The 19,520-nt window shown below is 49.6% G+C and overlaps 1 protein-coding gene across 2 annotated transcripts in view; it reads left to right on the forward strand.

Moving 5' to 3' along the window:
- The window catches only part of CHRNA4 (cholinergic receptor nicotinic alpha 4 subunit), a 93,188-nt gene that overhangs the window by 2,131 nt on the left and 71,537 nt on the right, over positions 1 to 19,520 (forward strand). For both annotated transcript variants that reach the window (XR_014565646.1, XM_083744329.1), the window contains exon 2: positions 6,548 to 6,699. Coding sequence is in view for 1 of the 2 variants with exons in the window: in XM_083744329.1 (XP_083600455.1) it covers positions 6,548 to 6,699 (152 nt within the window). In the remaining variant the exon portion in view is untranslated. The remainder of the gene's footprint in view (positions 1 to 6,547; positions 6,700 to 19,520) is intronic.

Raw genomic sequence — 19,520 nt, forward strand, 5'->3', positions numbered from 1 at the left:
GAGACTGAACATAGGACCTTCAGTGTACAGAGGACGTCTGTTCCTTTCCCTGGACTTAACTCCCACCAGCCCCAATGGTCAGCAATGGTGGGATTTGTAGTCCAAAAAACAACCAGGGAGCATCAGGCTAGGCAAGGCTGGCATAGACAAGCACTTTGCCTGCTACACCTCACCAGCACTCCCTTGAGGTTTACACCACATGTTGAAACAGAGATCTAGGATGCCTTGCTGCTAAACAACCACAGCCAGCTGCTGTGACTTTGGGAGTAGGTATCAGGGTTTAGATGTCAGAGAGGATGCCATGAAGGCAGGGCACAGCCCTTGCCAGTGCGAGCAGGGTCCTCAAACCCCACCTTAGAGGTCTTAACCTCAGCAAGAAACTTACTAGGAACAATAGACAACAACAAATGCCACTACCAGCCTCAACTTTCTCTCCAGTCTGCAATATGTATGTCCTACTTCTGCACGACTATTGAAAAGATTGTTTGCACCATAATAACAATCTCAATACATTCAGAAAAGCACTAGAAGGAGTGGCAAATTCATTAGCCACCTTGGGGCTAATTTGATTTACACTCCTAGTTGCAAAGGCTGGTTTTTGTGAAAATTCATTCCCTTTTTTTATTGTCTGGTTTCTCTTTTCCTCCCTCCCTGCTCTCAGCACCTGTTTTCTCTCCCTCTCTACTTCTAGGGTGTCTTATTATCCCCAGATATAGCCTTCCCATTCCACTTCAAAAAGAAAGAAAATATAATATAATCCAGGACAGGCTAAAGCATGAAAAGCTTTGCTGAGCACTAGTGGAAACGGTGGCTGTGCAATCCGCTGCCTGCTTACTCTGGAGCAGTTTTATTGGCATTAAGGAGTTCATTTCCCCCATGTAAATGGAAGTGGTTTAGTGGCTCTCTGTGCCAAACATCTTGGCTTTCCCCCTCCGCTGCACCCTCGCCTTGGGAAGGTGGTTGTAAAGATTGCAAAAGCCTTTTTTCTTGGCAGTTTCTGAGCCAAGCTGGACTATAATCATTTGTTTGCTTGCTTACCGAAACAAACCAAGATGCACTTCAGAGAGTTCCCTTAATGATTCTGCTTCAGCCTTAAACTTTTCAAGCCAGTGAGGGCCTCGGCCTTAACTTAAATCTCGCCCGAGAGAGCTGGTTATCTGATTCAGATATAAATGCTTGGGGAGAAGAACTGGGGGAGGGTGGCCAAATCAAAGGAATTCTTGGAAACCTTGTTCCTGCCCCCTATTCTAAATTGGTTAATTTTCCTATGAATATTTATCATTTATGAGGCCTGTTTACATTTGCAAAATGCTCACTTGCATGTATTTGTCCCCACCAAAGCAAACAAAGAAAAACAACCTTGCAAGGTAGGCTAGCTAGGCTATTTTATCAGTGAGGAACTGAAACTGGGAGAAAAGGAATTTCCTATGGTCATAAAGAAAATCCATGTCAAACTTGGGAGCCCATTCTCCAGCCATTCATCAGGTAAAGGTAAAGGTAAAGGGACCCCTTACCATTAGGTCCAGTCATGACTGACTCTGGGGTTGCGGCACTCTTCTCGCTTTATTGGCCGAGGGAGCCGGTGTACAGCTTCTGTGTCATGTGGCCAGCATGACTAAGCCGCTTCTGGCGAACCAGAGCAGCGCAGGGAAACACCGTTTACCTTCCTGCGGGAGCGGTACCTATTTATCTACTTGCACTGGCGTGCTTTTGAACTGCTAGGTTGGCAGGAGCAGGGACCGAGCAATGGGAGCTCACCCTGTCGTCGGGATTCGAACTGCCGACCTTCTGATCGGCAAGTCCTAGGCTGTGTGGTTTAACCCACAGCACCACCCATGTCCCCTTAAACATGTTTACTTACATGTAAAACACAACATCTACTTTTCCACCTGATAGGTTAAGGGAAGCTTTCCTGGATACGTAGCAAAATGGACACACTGGAACAAAAGGCAACACACACACACATACACAATGCTGGTCTGTCCTTGCTTTTCCTCCACTTCTCTTCCCACTATTTCTTAGCTGTTTGTAACAGCCAGAACAATACAAATAGCAAATGTCCCAGAGAGTTCAATGGGGCTTGCTTCCTAGTAATTCTTTTTAAGATCAGGAAATCCGGCACATGCGTTGATCGCAACTTACCACTTCCTTGAAAGACTTTAATAGGCAAGGATGTTATGATTCACAACTGGCTTTCAGCTAAAATTTATCCCATTTGTTAAAAAATAGTTACAACCCACCCTGCATCGAGAAAGATACCAGGAAAGGGTATAGAGCATAAAACATGGAAACAACCATTGTACAGTGGTACCTTGGGTTACAGACACTTCAGGTTACAGACGCTTCAGGTTACAGACTCCGTTAACCCAGAAATAGTACCTCGGGCTAAGAACTTTGCTTCAGGATGAGAACAGAAATAGCGTGGTGGCAGCAGGAGGCCCCATTAGCTAAAGTGGTGCTTCAGGTTAAGAACAGTTTCAGGTTAAGAATGGACCTCCAGAACGAATTAAGTTCTTAACTCAAGGTACCACTGTATGTGTGTATTCATAAAAAGGGAGGTGAATCTAGGCATGTTTACCTTCAGTATTTATAGCTCAGCAGGTGAAAGCATGGTGCTGATGATGTCAAGGTTGCAGGTTCGATCCCTGCATGGGACAGCCGCATATTCCTGCATTGCAGGGGGTTGGACTAGATGAGCCTTAGGGTCCCTTCCAACTTCACAGTTCTATGATTCTATGAACTAGTCACCAGTTCTCAAGCTTGCTTTTGGCATGTGTGGCATCTATTAGTCCCTGAATCTATCCAGAGTGTTGTAGGTGACTGTTTGCCTGCTTGTGATGACACCTGGCAGTTAAGATGATTTTGTTTCTGGTGTTGGATCATAGCCCTTTCTCATTGCTGGCTCAGATGTGTGATCCCACCTTTGAAGCTTCCATACAGGGAAACCTTCCCTGCCTGTGGAAAGCAAGCAGGTCAGGAAGAAGGGTTTCAGCACAGCTCCTCCACCATGCCCACTTCCTAGCTTTTCTCATGCAGGAAATGCTTTTGTAGTGGCAGAGCATTCCAACATTCCTCCACTCTGGAGCTTGAGGTGGTACAGCCCTTCATGGGAAGAGCTGTACCACGTACTATTTGTGAACACCAGAATCACCGTTTACTGTATAACCAGAAGCACTTGGATAAATATGTCATCTTTTGGGAGGCATCTGACTGGGGGTTCATCCACTCTACCCCATATCCAGCCCTAGAGCAATTTGGAGGTGGGACTAATTAGGGTTTTTAAAAACCCGAATTAAACATAACAAGTAGAGGGGGGGGAGGAGGAGGCCCTCTGCATCTCCTTCCCCCTTTCCAGACCAAGAATAGGAGGGTTCAGTTCTGTGGGGAGCTGATCATTCATAACTGCGTTCCCTGCAGGGAGGCCCCTCATGAAGGATCAGCAGCCTGCACCCCACATGATGGAACCCTCTGTTTACCAGCTGGCAGGTGGAGCAGTCCTTTTTCGTGTGGTGCCGATCCTTTGTGAGCACCTTCCCGGCAGGAGAGGTGCCTTGGGAAGCAGCACCACTCAGCACCCCACAAGGGAGAATCCTCCAATTACCCGCTGCCATGGGGAGAATGCTATCCCATGCGGTGCTGCTTCTGGGGCCAGGGCATTGGGAAGACAGGTCAGGCCAGAAAGTCCACAACCCTCGGCCTCGGCCCAGTATACCTGAAGGAGCGTCTCCACCCCCATCATTCTGCCCGGACGCTGAGGTCCAGCGCCGAAGGCCTACTGGCAGTTCCCTCATTGCGAGAAGCAAAGCTACAGGGAACTAGGCAGAGGGCCTTCTCAGTAGTGGCACCCACCCTGTGGAATGCCCTCCCACCAGATGTCAAAGTGATAAATAACTACCTGACATTCAGAAGACATCTTAAAGCAGCCCTGTTCAGGGAAGTTTTTAATCTGTGATATTTTAGTGTATTTTTGGTTTCTATGGAAGCCGCCCAGAGTGGCTGGGGAAACCCAGCCAGATGGGCGGGGTACAAATAATAAAATTTTATTATTATTATTATTATTATTATTATTATTATTATTATTACCCACATCCAAGCCTGAAAGACCGCACCCTGCACCCAAAGTCTTCCACCTCCCCACTCCGATGTTTTCCCAATAAGACATACCTGGTGTGGTAGGTCCATTCTACTCTCAGCCCTTCCACCATTTTCCTCTTGCCTGTCTCGTTCCCCACTCCCCCACTCCCCGACAGACCCATATCACTCTGGGTCATGAGACCCGACCTGCAGTAACCTGGGGCTGTCATAATAATAATAATAATAATAATAATAATAATAATAATAATAATTTATTATTTGTACCCCACCCATCTGGCTGGGTTTCCACAGCCACTCTGGGCGGCTTCCAACAAAGATTAAAAGTACATTAAAATGTCACACATTAAAAACCTCTCTGAATAGGGCTGCCTTCAGATGTCTTCTGAATGTCAGGAAGTTGTTTATTTCTTTGACATCTGCTGGAAGGGCGTTCCACAGGGTGGGCGCCACTACCGAAAAGGCCCTCTGCCTGGTTCCCTGTAGCTTTGCGTCTCGCAATGAGGGAACCGCCAGAAGGCCCTCAGCGCTGGACCTCTAGCTGACTCAAATGGTGCCCAGATCCCCCAATTCAGGCCTTGGCATAATTCGGTGCACAGCCCTCTGGTGCCCTCCAATGAAGGGCAGGTTTACACATGCAAGTCAATACTTGGTGATACAGTCAGTGAGTGGTGAGCATACATGATCAAGCATTGGTTTGCCTGGGTGAATGAACTCTCCTAGAGACATCCGCAGATAAATATCTTCTGCATAGGGATGGGTGCATCAGCCTTTTTCTCAATCTACATCAATTTCACACGCATTCATGTGGTGATTTTTAAAAAGAAACACACACAAATTCATATTCATGTGGTATTTCTGATTACATTTTCCTCACAAAATATGCACTTCTGAATGTATTTGCTCTCAAACCTTGCATTTTATTCTAAAACATGCATTTTAAAAAGCATTTTGCAGTATTCTATTTAGCTGAGAAACGCAGGGCAAAACCCAGAGATGTGAAATTCAAAGGATCCACATGTGCTGCGGATCAGGCCCACTGGTACTGACATTTGTGAAGAAGGCATTCCCCAACACATCCCTAACTCTGTACCGCATCCATTCACCCCATGGCATCTGCAGCATCAAGACGTTTGAGTGAATGGAGCTGCCACAACACAGAGAGAATTCCCATGTGGTGCGTTTTCAGTGGAGCCCATTCACACATTCAGCTACACCCATGAGCCAGCCAAGAGCTTATGGCCGAGTTGAGTTCCACAGCCCTGCATAAAAGACCAGCAGGAAAGGGTGGGGCAGCTGCCATTTTCAACTTGCCCCTCCCAGGGTTGCTGTGAGCCTAATAAGGTCTGTATATCTCACTGTGAAGACAGAAGTGCCTGGCGTGCTCTGGTCCATGGGGTCACAAAGAGTCGGACACGACTAAACGACTAAACAAAAACAACATATCTCACTGAGCTCCAGGGCAGAAGAGCATGCACAAAGTAGTTTAGAGAAACCTGTGCTTTCCCTTATTCATTTTATAACTTTAGGTACACATGTTTGTTTTGTTTTGTCCCCCCCCCCATTTTAAATACTTTATTGAAATTCATAGGTAACATACACAACATACCAAGATGAAAACAATCGTGTACTAATAATCTTACATAAAGGTAAAGTGACCCCTGACTGTGAGGTCCAGTCGTGACCGACTCTGGGGTTGCGGCACTCATCTCGCTTTACAGGCCGAGGGATCCGGCGTACAGCTTCCGGGTCATGTGGCCAGCATGACTAAGCATGGCGAACCAGAGCAGTGCATGGAAATGCCGTATACCTTTCCGCCAGAGCGGTATCTATTTATCTACTTGCACTTTGACGTACTTTCAAACTGCTAGGTTGGCAGGAGCAGGGACCGAGCAATGGGAGCTCACCCCATTGCAGGGATTCAAACCGCCGACCTTCTGATCGGCAAGCCCTAGGCTCTGTAGTTTAACCCACAGCGCCACCCGCGTCCCTATAATCTTACATATGTTTACATAAATTAAATTTAAATTAAGTTTATGCAGTCTCTTTTTCCCTATCTTTTTCCTAACATAGAATAGACTTCCTATCCTTTCCTGATGCATAGAACCTTTCTGGTGATGAATGTACTTATCATTCTGTGTATCTGAAGAAGTGTGCATGCACACGAAAGCTCATACCAAGAACTGACTTAGTTGGTCTTTAAGGTGCTACTGGAAGGAATTTTTGTTTTGTTTTGTACTTATCATTATTACCTTTCTGTATTTTCCAATACTTTCTTACAACAATTCGTACCTTTTTGCTTGTTTCTTAACAGTTTGTTTAGACATGGATCATTCAAACGCTGCCATAGATATTGTACCGCTGTTATTATTCTGTAAATATCTCTTATAGTTATCCCATTTTTGAATAAATGATTTAGGTACACGTGCACACAATTTTTCTGCTCTCTCCGCAGTATTCAGCCACGTCGAAACCCGAGCCCACGCAGAGGAGCGCCTCCTAAAGAAACTCTTCTCTGGGTACAACAAGTGGTCCCGGCCGGTGGCCAATATTTCGGACGTGGTCATTGTGCGCTTTGGACTGTCCATTGCACAGCTTATAGATGTCGTAAGTACAACCAGGAAGTGGCTGTGTGTGCATGCACAATCTGGAAGCTGCTTTGGCAGTTAAGCAAGGTATTAATTAACTAATGGATTAATACTGTGTGGGTGGAGGGGGACGTGGAAGAAACGATCGCTTGGGGTCTCCCAGATGTGAATTTGCATTTGGACATTTACGCTCTGTCGTTCCAAATTTCCATGCGGCCAGTGGCGTAGCGTGGGGTGACTGGGGGGGCACGGCCCTGGGTGCAAAATTCTGAGGGGGTGCAATCAGGTGCCCCCAGCACCGACTTTCACAGGGATCCCTGTCCCACCCCGGCAAAGGTGGCAGAACAGCCTGGGCTTGCATGGAGGGAGGTGGGCAAGGGGCGACCCCAGCACTGCCCAGCCTGGCACTCCTCTACCTGGGTGCTGGAAGAATTCGCCCGCCAAGGGCAACATTGGCCGGCTGGGTTCCCCCCTGCATGGGCAGGCAGGTGGTGCAGCAGGGCCCTGCTTGGTTCAGGTGGGAGAGTGCTCCTATGGCAACTTGCTAGCCCCGGGCATCAGCAACCCATGCTATGCCACTGCTATCGGCTCCCTGCAAATCCAGAGCATTCAAACTCAGAGTGTTAAAAAGTGAATCAGTGTGGTACAGTGGTTTGATTCGGGAGACTCAGATGCAAATCCTCCCTCATCCATGAAACTCTCTGAGTAAGTGGCTGATGATTGATGCGAGGAGAAAATTGAGTAGGTGCGGGGACATGTTGAGGACCTTGTTATCCGTAACAAATGGACAGGACATACTTTGTCCTTTTTAAAGTACTGAGAAAACCTCCAGCCCTAACAGCTGCAACACAGCAGTTTCCCACAAATTCCCTTCCTATTGTAGTAGCCTGGAGAATATGTAACTAGGCACAGCTGGTCTTCTTTTAACACAGGCTATTATCTCCTCTGCTAGTCCTTAACACGTTTCCTATGTAAGGAATTAGTTTTGATTTATTATCGAGACCTAAAATGACAGAGTCTGTGTCTGAATCCAACGTGGTTGACAGATGTTGGAGTCTGAATCCCGCCCCCAGTCGTGGCCTTATTTGGTGCCAATCAACCAATCAAGGCATTGCCTCTTCATCTCACTATGCAACAGGGACAGTAGCTCAGTAGTAGAACATCTATTTATCCGTAATTTTTCTTACCCGCTTTCCGCCACAAGGTTCCGGGGGTGGGGGTTACAACATTATAATCATTCTAAAAGTAAGTTTGAAAGTTGTGATTATGGGGGCGGGGGGAAGCCTAGTAAAACCATTGCAACCAAAACAGAACAGCATGAATTTGACCAATCTGTTTTGCATGCAGAAGATTCTGGGTTCTTTCTGTGTCATCTCCGATTAGCAGGTGATCTCATGAGCCCCATGGAGATGTCATGGGCGGGTATGGGATTTCTGTTGGAGGGGGGCAGGACTGAGCTACCTAAAATGCGATTGGTCGGTTTGTGGAGGCCACGCCTATCACTCAGCCGGATTGCCAGTTGCACCGTTAGAATACAACACAACATCATCCAAGTGACCTCAGTGAGCATTTCGAGTTCAAATATTCTGATTATTTTGACTTTTAGTTGAGTATTTTGTTTATTTACTTGATTCAGGTGGAACAGTTGCCCCCTGCCCCTCTAACTACGCCCATGTGGAGAGGACAGTCAAATCCTGAGGAGCAGTAGGAGGAGTTCAGGGAGAAGGTCCTAGCGGGATGATAGAGGTGAAATCTGGAAATGTGTGAGCTGGAGGAGGGGGGCAGTGTTTCAGGGAGTCAGGAGGTGGATCCCAGGGAGGGTCCAAGTAGGTTGACAGAGGACAGAGGTTGCCTCTGTGTTATTGGACATCTGTAGGAATGAAAATCACGGGAGACGAGTAGTAGGTGTCATGTGAGAGGCGTCTGCCGGGGAAGCCCCGGGAACTCTCTTTTATTGAATATTACAAACATTGCCACAGGTGTACTTGTGGCTGATTGGTTGATACAAACACAAATAAACTCATTGCCTATTGGTTAATGCAAATGCAAGGCGGGAATTACATGTGAGGGGTGGGAATTACATGTTGTCAGGGGTTCAGAAGGAGAGACACAGGAGGGGGAGCAAATGGAGAGTGAGGAGGAGGAGTACGAGGGGGGCGCAGGCAGTGACAGTGGCCAGAGTTATTCCACAAGCCTCTCTAGCGAATCGGAGGACTCACAGAAGGGAGCGCCGGTGGCCAGAGCGAGGGGGGTTCCAGGGGGGAAGCCCCAGGAGGAAGGGGCCAGCGGGGAGTCCCTGAGCAGCAGTTGGAAATCAGGACCAGCTTCTCCACCAGAGCGCAGTGGGGAGGGGGAGTCCCAGGAGTCGGGACCAGTGTCCTCACCACCAGAGGGAGGAGAGGAGTCAGGTTTGGCAACGCCCACATCAGGAAGCGGGGAAACGGTCAGAAGGAAAGTCACCGGCTGGGCGCGCGCGCCAAGTTCAAATGTACAGGAGCGCGGCACAGCGGGGAGCCCGGGAAGGGAGCCAGGTCCTAAAGCCCGCCGGAGGGAGGGACAAGACTCAGGGGGCTCAGCGTCAGAGGAGTCCAGGAAGGAGGAAACTCCAGAGGGCAGAAGGACCCAGCGAAGGAAAGAACAGCGTAAGAGGTGGAGCCGGGCTAGAATCTTAAACTGGTGTGGGTGGAGCAGTGAGTCAGAGGGGACTTAGCCGGTCTAGCATCAAGACGTGGGTCTGCGGGCCCAGAGCTTTGAAATGGAAACTAAACTTCAATAAAGACTTTTGTACATTATATCCACCGGGCGTTGGTCCTCTGTGAGCTGGGATCTAGAGGCAGACCTGACAGTAAGTCCCCTCTCTGCTCCACCCACACCAATTTTATCACCTCGTGACATGCGGGAAAGCAGTGAGGGGTGAAGATTGGTACTTCGCGAGCTCACGAATACCTGAAAAATGACTACCGAAGAGAAGGTAGCAAGTTTGCAAAATGCCGTGACGCAGCTGAACGCAGAGATTTTGGCGTCCAGAAAGAAGGAACAGGAAGCAGCTGCTGCCTGCCAGGATCTGCGAACCAGGTTAGAAGTGCTGACTGCACAAGGGCTACCGGCTGCCAGACCAGAGGGGATTGGGCTGGGGAACAGAGGAGGGAGCCTTGTGTCGCATTTCGATGGGAACCTGCAGCAGTATCCTAACTTCAGAGCAGATGTAGTATATGCACTGCAACTGCTGGAGAAAGACTTTAGAAGAGAGGAAGAGAAAGTGGGATTTATAGTATCGCATTTGCGGGGAGAGGCTAAATCCTGGCTGCGCAATCTCTGGAGAGATAAGGATCCAGCCCTCCAAAATGCGGGTGCCTTCCTTAAAGTGATGGATGCGTGTTTTTTGTCTGAGATTGATGTGGATATCGTTAGGAAAGAGATTCACGGACTAAGGCAAGGCAGAGCCACTGTAAGGCAATATCATTCACGCTTTTTTGCATTGGTGAATGTAATGGGCTGGGAGAGAGAATCGTCTGCCGTCAGAGACCTGTTCTGGGAGGGGCTGAACGGAGCTGTGAAAGACGAAATTGCAAGGGGAGAGAGACCCCAAACCACCAAAGACGTTGTGGAGAGGGCACTCACGATTGGGGTTAGGCTGGAAGGACGCCCTTGGGACAAGGAGGAAGAGCATTGGGGACGCACGCCAGCGAGAGGACCGCCCCCCTTTCCCAAGGAAGCGGCGCACGCTCGATCCATGCCTCCGCTGGGAGGAGGAGAGGAGCCGATGGAGATAGGTGGTGCTAAGGCTCAGTCCACAGCCGGAGCCCTAACGCCGGGAGCAGTCAAAATGAAGCCTCCTAGAGGGACCAGGAAGTGCTACATCTGCAACAGTGCTCAGCACATGGCGAAAGAGTGTCCCCAGCGGTTTCACAAGCACACTGCAGCCGCAGCGACAGTAACAGAAGCAGTTCAGCAGAGTGAATCACAGCAGGAAAACTCCACTGTCTGGCTGGACATGGAGTCACTGGGGGCCAGCCAGACAAGTCAGTGAAGCAATCCCCAGTAATGTTACAGCCCACAGACCCCCTCCCACCCAAACCAGTAGTGCAGCTCACCGCATCCCTTCAACTTCCCAATGGGCTCACTGTGGAAATCCCCATTACCATTGACTCTGGGAGCAATGCAGATTTTATAGGCATGGAGTTCATCCAGCAACATGGCATAGCCCTTATGCCAGCGACGGTACCTCTGAACGTCGTCACGGTGGACGGCAGGGAGCTACTGGGAGGGCAAGTGCTACAGCAGACGCCGCCAATGGTGATGCGCATTGGTAATCACCGCGAAGTCATCAGCTTCAACATCACCCGCCTGTCAGACACGCCCATAGTGTTGGGAATGAGTTGGCTGGATAGGCACAGCCCGGCATTAGCTTGGTACCAGCGGCAACTGACCTTCGGCTCCTCCTACTGCGCAGAACACTGCATCCTGGCTGACTTGGACGATGAGGAGCACGAGGATGGACCACAGCTGAACTTGGGCATGTTGCAAGCGGTACCTAACAAGTACAAAGAGTTTTTGGAGGTCTTCTGCGAGAAAGAAGCGGACAAGCTGCCTCCCCACAGACCCTACGACTGCAAGATTGACCTCCTGCTGGGGGCGACGCTCCTGACGGGGAAGCTGTATTCCATGTCTGAGGATGAATTGCAGGAGCTCAGGGAGTTCATAGATCACAACTTGAAGCGGGGATTCATCCGAGAGTCCAAGGCGATGGGGGGCAGCCCTGTATTCTTTGTAAAGAAGCGGGACACGCCCCAAAAGAGGCTTGTAGTTGATTACCGCGTCTTAAATGCGAAAACTAAGCCCTCAGCCTTCCCTATGCCCAAGATCGATGACCTGCTGGCGACGGTGCGGAAGGGGCGCATTTTTACCAAGTTGGATCTGCGCGGAGCGTACAATCTCATTCGCGTGAGGGAAGGTGACGAGTGGAAAACGGCCATGTTTACGCCGCTGGGCACCTATGAATATAGAGTTATGCCTTTTGGATTACAAAATGGCTCCCACTGTTTTCAAGCATTCATGCATCATGTCTTGGCGGGTCTTCTCTACGAGAAGTGCGTCTGCTTCCTGGACGACATCCTCATCTTCTCGGAGTCGCCGGAGGCTCACGAGAGAGATGTCAGGGAAGTCCTGCAGCGGCTGCGGGAGCACCGGCTTTACGCCAAGCTGGAGAAGTGCCAGTTCGACAAGACGGAGGTGGACTTCCTGGGCTACAAACTGTCCGACAAGGGACTCGCCATGGACAGTACCAAGGTACGTGCAGTGCTGGACTGGAAGAGCCCACGCAATCGAAAGGAAGTCCAGAGGTTTGTCGGCTTTGCCAACTTTTATCGCAAGTTCATCAAAGGTTTCGCCATGCAGACAGCGGCCATCACTGACACCCTCAGTTCCAAGAAGAAGAAGTTCATCTGGACGGAGCAGGCAGAGCAGTCCTTTCAGAAGCTCAAGCACCTCTTCGCGTCCGAGGAACACCTGCTACACGTGAACCCCAGCAGGCCCATGAGAGTGGAGACGGACGCGACAGACAGGGCCGTGGGGGCCGTCCTGTTGCAGCAAGACCACCAGGGGGACTGGAGGCCGTGCGCTTTCTACTCCAGGAAACTCAGCAAGTCGGAGCAGAACTACACCATCTGGGACAGGGAGTTACTGGCCATACATGCAGCCTTCAAGGCGTGGCGGCATTTCCTCGTCGGGGCCAAACACACGGTGCAGGTCTGTACAGACCATAAGAACTTGGAGTACTGGCGCACGGCGAGGTTCCTGAACCAGAGACACATCCGCTGGGCGGAGTTCTTTGCAGATTTCGACTTCAGAATAGAATACATCCCTGGAAACAACAACATCATGGCGGACGCGCTGTCCAGGAAACCGCAGTATCTCGAAGAAGAGGCGCCGGCGGAGGCCAAGCATATTTTCGCACCAAAGGCGTGGGCATGCGCGTCAGCCACGGTGGACCTGGACGCGGTGCGTCGCGCGCTGCAGACGGACTCCTTCGCGCGAGCCAAGATGGAGGAGGTGCGTAGCAGCACGGCGAGGGACGACGACTTCCAAATACGCGACGGCCTGCTCATCCGCAAAGGAGCCCTCTACGTGCCGGGAGACAACCTCCGCGCGAGGGTCCTGCAACAGCTGCACGACGCGCCCAGCGCGGGACACTTCGGCAAGGAGAAGACGGTGGACCTAGTAGCCAGAGACTTTTGGTGGCCCAAGATGCGGGGGGATGTCGCGGAATACGTCAAGAGGTGCGACACCTGCCAAAGGGCCAAACCAGTACACCAGCCGCCGGCGGGCCTGTTGGAACCGCTACAGACACCGTTCGAACCGTGGGAGAGGGTGGCCCTGGACTTTGTCACGGATCTGCCCAGCTCGAGAGGCAAGACGGCAGTACTCGTGGTAGTAGACTTGTTCACCAAGATGGCCCACTTCATTCCTTGCGCGAAGGTGGCCACAGCCGAGCAGACCGCCAAGCTGTTTATAGACCACGTGTTCAAGGTGCACGGCCTACCACGGTCCATCCTGTCCGACAGGGGGCGCCAGTTCATATCCAACTTCTGGCAAAAGCTGATGGGTTTCCTGAACGTCAAGGTCAGCCTGGCGTCGGCGCGACACCCGCAGACTAACGGACAGGCGGAGAGAGTCAACGCCATCATGCAGCAGTACCTGAGATGCTACGCGAACCAGCAGCCCTCGACCTGGGTGGACTACCTACTGCTAGCCGAGTTTGCCTACAACAACATGAAACACGTGTCCATGGGGGTGACACCGTTTTTCACCAACAATGGGCGGCATCCCAGAACCTTCCCGGGTTTAGAGAAAGTGAGGGAGGGGGAGCCGCAGGGAGCAGAGGCCGTGGCAGCGGAGTTGCAGGAGATCCACGAGCAGATCAGGAGGCAGTTAGAGATGGCGAAACAGGCTTACAAAGTGCAGGCAGACCGACACAGGAGGGTTGGGGAAGACATCCGGGTAGGAGACTGGGTCTGGTTAGCAGCCCAGGCAGTTCCGGCCAGATCATTGGCCAAGAAGAAGCTCGGGCACAAGCAGCTAGGGCCTTACCAAGTAGAGGCGCAGATCAACCCAGTGGCCTTCCGGTTAACACTCCCGGAGGGGTCCAGAATGCACCCGGTCTTTCATAGATCAGTGCTCACACCCTACAAAGAGCCCCACAGGTTTCAGGCACCAGGGACAGCGCCAGACCCGCTCAGGGAAGCGCCCAAAAAGGGGGGGGGTCGCCAAGAAGGGGGCCACTCAACGAAGCCACAGAGATTTTAGACTCAAGGTGGGGGGAGGACGGGATTGAATATCTTCTCGCCACAGAGGACACCCCGGCCAGCGCCAACAGGTGGGTGCCGGATTACGCATTGGAGGAGCAGTTGCTCAAGGAAGAATTCCATACACTTTTCCCGCACAAGCCTATGCCGGCAGGCTTTTTCGATGATTGTCTGTTCACACCCACACTCTCGGCCAGCACTTTCCGGGGTTTCTCGTCAGCGGAGGACTCGGCTCCGGGAGGCAGCTCCCCAGAGGGCTCGCTCTCAGGTTTTGGCACGGGGGGATCTTATTGGTGGGAGGACCAACCCGAAGTGGGATGGCGCAGAGACAAGCCGGAGGGACCCTGGGAAGTGGCGTCACCTCAGGCGACAGGGGGAGAAGGGGTTTTGAGTGATTTGGGGGCGGCCTCAGATTTTGAACACACCGCCCAGGAGATGGAAGCGGAGGGAATCGCAGTCGACGAGCCCATGGAGGACTTTCCGGACTTATCACGATGGCTGCACGCCTCGGGGGACGAACTGTATCCTGAACTCACCCCGACAACTCTAGAGCACCCGGAACCCGCACCTGAAGAGGGGGAGGGGGGAAGGGGGGGCTTCGAGGGGGGGATGGATGTCAGGGGTTCAGAAGGAGAGACACAGGAGGGGGAGCAAATGGAGAGTGAGGAGGAGGAGTACGAGGGGGGCGCAGGCAGTGACAGTGGCCAGAGTTATTCCACAAGCCTCTCTAGCGAATCGGAGGACTCACAGAAGGGAGCGCCGGTGGCCAGAGCGAGGGGGGTTCCAGGGGGGAAGCCCCAGGAGGAAGGGGCCAGCGGGGAGTCCCTGAGCAGCAGTTGGAAATCAGGACCAGCTTCTCCACCAGAGCGCAGTGGGGAGGGGGAGTCCCAGGAGTCGGGACCAGTGTCCTCACCACCAGAGGGAGGAGAGGAGTCAGGTTTGGCAACGCCCACATCAGGAAGCGGGGAAACGGTCAGAAGGAAAGTCACCGGCTGGGCGCGCGCGCCAAGTTCAAATGTACAGGAGCGCGGCACAGCGGGGAGCCCGGGAAGGGAGCCAGGTCCTAAAGCCCGCCGGAGGGAGGGGCAAGACTCAGGGGGCTCAGCGTCAGAGGAGTCCAGGAAGGAGGAAACTCCAGAGGGCAGAAGGACCCAGCGAAGGAAAGAACAGCGTAAGAGGTGGAGCCGGGCTAGAATCTTAAACTGGTGTGGGTGGAGCAGTGAGTCAGAGGGGACTTAGCCGGTCTAGCGTCAAGACGTGGGTCTGTGAGCCCAGAGCTTTGAAATGGAAACTAAACTTCAATAAAGACTTTTGTACATTATATCCACCGGGCGTTGGTCCTCTGTGAGCTGGGATCTAGAGGCAGACCTGACACATGTGAACATTAATCACTAGTAGATTAAAGGCTGGGAAACGAGGTTGGGACTAGACAAGCATGAAACCTCCTAATTAATTATAAAACAATTACTAATGATTGATCATAACATGAAAGAATACAATAATCAAGTTCTATAGATGTGGTCAGCTATGCATGGAGTACAAGTCACCATGAACTTAAGGTGAACAGAGCGATGAGGGAATGTCTTGGTATTTGGAACAAGTTCGTACAGTGTGTGCAGAAACAGAGAGAAGATTATAAGCGAGACTTCCCAGAATGCAAGAGAAAAGAAGCAATACTTCCCATAGCAAGACTTCCCATAAGGCCACAGTTATGTGTAGAAAGAGATGCAATGCTTCCCTATAATGCAACAGTTATGTGCAGAGGGAAAACATATGTGCAGAAGGAAAACTTCCCTTTAGACATCTCCTAAATTGGAGCCACCAACGTTTCCTCCTGCCAGGAAGGTGCCTCCTCCTTCTGTGGAGGTGCTGATAGTAAGCCAGATTCTGAACCAGCACTGACTCCATCTCCATCATCTCCATTTCCATCACCAAAAACATGGAGACAGCAGCATGGAGGTGAACAAGGCCCAACAAACCTGCAGGAGTTCTAGCTTGCTTTCCCAGTCCTTGGATGCTTGTCATTGGCTGTGCTTTGTCTTGTTCCCGCCCTGCTCTTCAGAAGGAAGTAATAGGGTGTGTGTCACTCACTGGATCAAGATCTCAGCTCAGACTTAGCCCCATAATTCACCTGCAGTGCCTTCAGCCCTTGCCTTGTCCAGGTGTTGCTCTGATGGATGCATCAAAGACTCTGGCAAAAACTGAAACTCGAACTCGAGTTCTTCATTTGGCAACAGGGGACGGGACAGGGGATGGGAATGACCTTTCCCTGCCTGGGATCCCAAAGAGCTGTTGGTAGTCAGAGTAGAAAAATTATGGGATGGAAACAGTGGTGGCAGCTCTGGCTTTGTCTACCATTGGGCTCCCTGCTTTCTGCCCCAGCAGTCTCAATAGGCACCACCACCATGGGTAGGCAAACTAAGCCCCGGGGGGCCAGATCTGGCCCAATCACCTTCTAAATCCAGCCCGTGGATGGTCTGGGAATCAGCGTGTTTTTACATGAGTAGAATGTGTGCTTTTATTTAAAATGCATCTCTGAGTTATTTGTGGGGCATTGGAATTTGTTCATTCCCCAAAAAATATAGTCCAGCCCCCCACAAGGTCTGAGGGACAGTGGACCGGCCCCCTGCTGAAAAAGTTTGCTGACCCCTGGGTTAGAAGGAAAAATAGTTTAGACTATATGGAAATGGCAGAAATGATGGGCAGAATCCGAGATCAGGGAGAAGAGTTGTTGGAGGAAGACTGGAAGAAATTTAAAATCTATTTACAAAAACATTGTAAAATTTTTGAATGTTGATGACATTGAAATGAAATGAATGGGTTCTAGTAAAAAAGGTAAAATAAGAATATGAAAGAAGGGATAGATATTAGATGAAAATTAGGAACAAACAATATGTGAAGAAAGATAATTAAGGAGAAAATTAATAAGAAGGAATTTGCTAATTAATTTCAAATTGGAATACAAGAAAGGGGGTGTGAGGAAGTCAAGAAAATAGGTTTATGAATGGTAAGAAAGCAAAGAGAGGGATTTTCTTTTTTTAACTTTTTGAATTTTCTTTTAGTGTTTTAATTCTTTTCTTTTCTTTTTGATTTTTTTCTTTTTTCTTTTTATTCTTATATGTCAACTGCTTGTTTTTAATGTATTCTGATGTTTTTTGTACGTTTATATTACTTTGTGTTTTTCTTTATGTAACCTTTTTCTTTGATAAAACTTAATAAAATATTATATATATATATATATAAAAAGAAGGACAAATAGTTTGACCCGCAATAAGGTAGCTTCCTATGAACAATTATCATAGGCTTGCTGTCAACTGGTCACAAAGGCTACAATGGGCTCTCTTCCTCCTCTCCCCCAAACAGAGTGCAGTCGAAATTATGAATGATCCAATGCATTGCTTTGAGCAAACTTAGCTTTAATAAGATTTGCATAATGGATTTGATTTGAGCTATTTACTGATAGACCCCGACCAAAGCAGGCTTCCTCATGAGAGTTGCTGAGCATAGGGATGCAGGCCAAGGCGATGGCAGAGATGATTTGGTGTCACAGGAGCTGAGCTTTATTGACATTGCCTTTCTGATGGCACACAAGGGGAGATGCCTTGAGACACTTAATGAGCTCTTCGGAGAGGATTGTTCATTTGCTCTTTGCACCAAACTGCTCTGTCATATATTATGTATAGGATGTTGAGTAACTTGGGAGTTAATTGGAAATGGACTCAAAGGTGGGGTGGGTGGTGGAGGCGAAGTGACCTTGCTGTTCTCTTAAAAGCCAGGGGCAACCAGTGTCTGTAAACTACGATCATTAGCAAATGCACAGCTAAACACCCTCAAGGATGCTGGTTTAAATGGGGTTGTATGTGAGAGGCCCCACACTGCTTTTTAGAACTGCACAGCAAATATCACTTCTAGTAGTTTGGTATGGGAACTGTATTTGAGCTGCATATCTCGGGGCTGGAGATGGGGTGGAACATAGAATCATAGAATCATAGAGTTGGAAGAGACCACAAGGGCCATCGAGTCCAACCCCCTGCCAAGCAGGAAACACCATCAGAGCACTCCTGACATATGGTTGTCAAGCCTCTGCTTAAAGACCTCCAAAGAAGGAGACTCCACCACACTCCTTGGCAGCAAATTCCACTGTCGAACAGCTCTTACTGTCAGGAAGTTCTTCCTAATGTTTAGGTGGAATCTTCTTTCTTGTAGTTTGGAACCATTGCTCCGTGTCTGCTTCTCTGAAGCAGCAGAAAACAACCTTTCTCCCTCCTCTATGTGACATCCTTTTATATATTTGAACATGGCTATCGTATCACCCCTTAACCTCCTCTTCTCCAGGCTAAACATGCCCAGCTCCCTTAGCCGTTCCTCATAAGGCATCGTTTCCAGGCCTTTGACCATTTTGGTTGCCCTCCTCTGGACACGTTCCATTTTTGTATGGAATGCTCTTCCATACAAAAATACCCCAAACCCTTCTTCCTAGAGAGAAAGTTTGGCTTAATCCATACTACTGTTTGGAAGGCCTTTAATATACAGTGGTACCTTGGTTCTCAAATGCCTTGGTACTCAAACAACTTGGAACCCAAACACTGCAAACCCGGAAGTAAGTGTTCCGGTTTGCGAACTTTTTTAAGAAGCTGAATGTGCTCCATTTTGAGTGTTATGCTTCCGATCTGAGTGTTACACACTTCCATTTTGAGTGTTACGTTGAGGTCTGTCTGTTTTTGCTATTTATTTTGCGTTGTTGTTGCGGCTATCTTTTTTGTGACTGTGTGGAACCCAGTTCAGTTACTGATTGATTGATTGTGTGACTGCAGTACAGTGGTACCTCAGGTTAAGAACTTAATTCGTTCCGGAGGTCCCTTCTTAACCCGAAACTGTTCTTAACCTGAGACACCACTTTAGCTGATGGGGCCTCCCACTACCGCCCCGCCGCTGCCGCACAATTTTTGTTCTCATCCTGAAGCAAAGTTCTTAACCCGAGGTACTATTTCTGGGTTAGCAGAGTCTGTAACCTGAAGCGTCTGTAACCCGAGGTACCACTATACATTGTTTATTGCTTTCATTTTATGGATCAATGGCCTCGTTAGGTAGTAAAATTCATGCTAAATTGCTGTTTTAGGGGTTGTTTTTAGAAGTCTGGACCAGATTAATCCGTTTTGCATTACTCTGTATGGGAAAGTGCATCTTGGTTTTGGAATGCTTTGGTTTTGGAACGGACTTCCAGAACGGATTAAGCTTGAGAACCAAGGTACCACTGTATAGGTGCATTCCATCACAAGAGCCTTTACTTCCAATGTGTGGTCTAGCTCAGATCGGAGGACTAGTCTGTAGCCCACACAGCTGGAATACCCCCCCCCCCGCTTTAACCTCAGTGACTGATGGTTGCAGAAGGATGGCTGGCATTTTATGTAATGTTGCCTTACACTCAGATATTCCCAGGCAAAGGCGGGAATGATAAAGGCAAATTTATGTACCTTCGCATCAATTTGTCCTATGATTATAATGACCTTTATATATGTGCAAGGGATGATTCATC

This window comes from Podarcis gaigeae (genome assembly GCF_964106915.1).
Source record: "Podarcis gaigeae genome assembly, chromosome: 6".
Lineage (NCBI taxonomy): Eukaryota > Metazoa > Chordata > Lepidosauria > Squamata > Lacertidae > Podarcis > Podarcis gaigeae.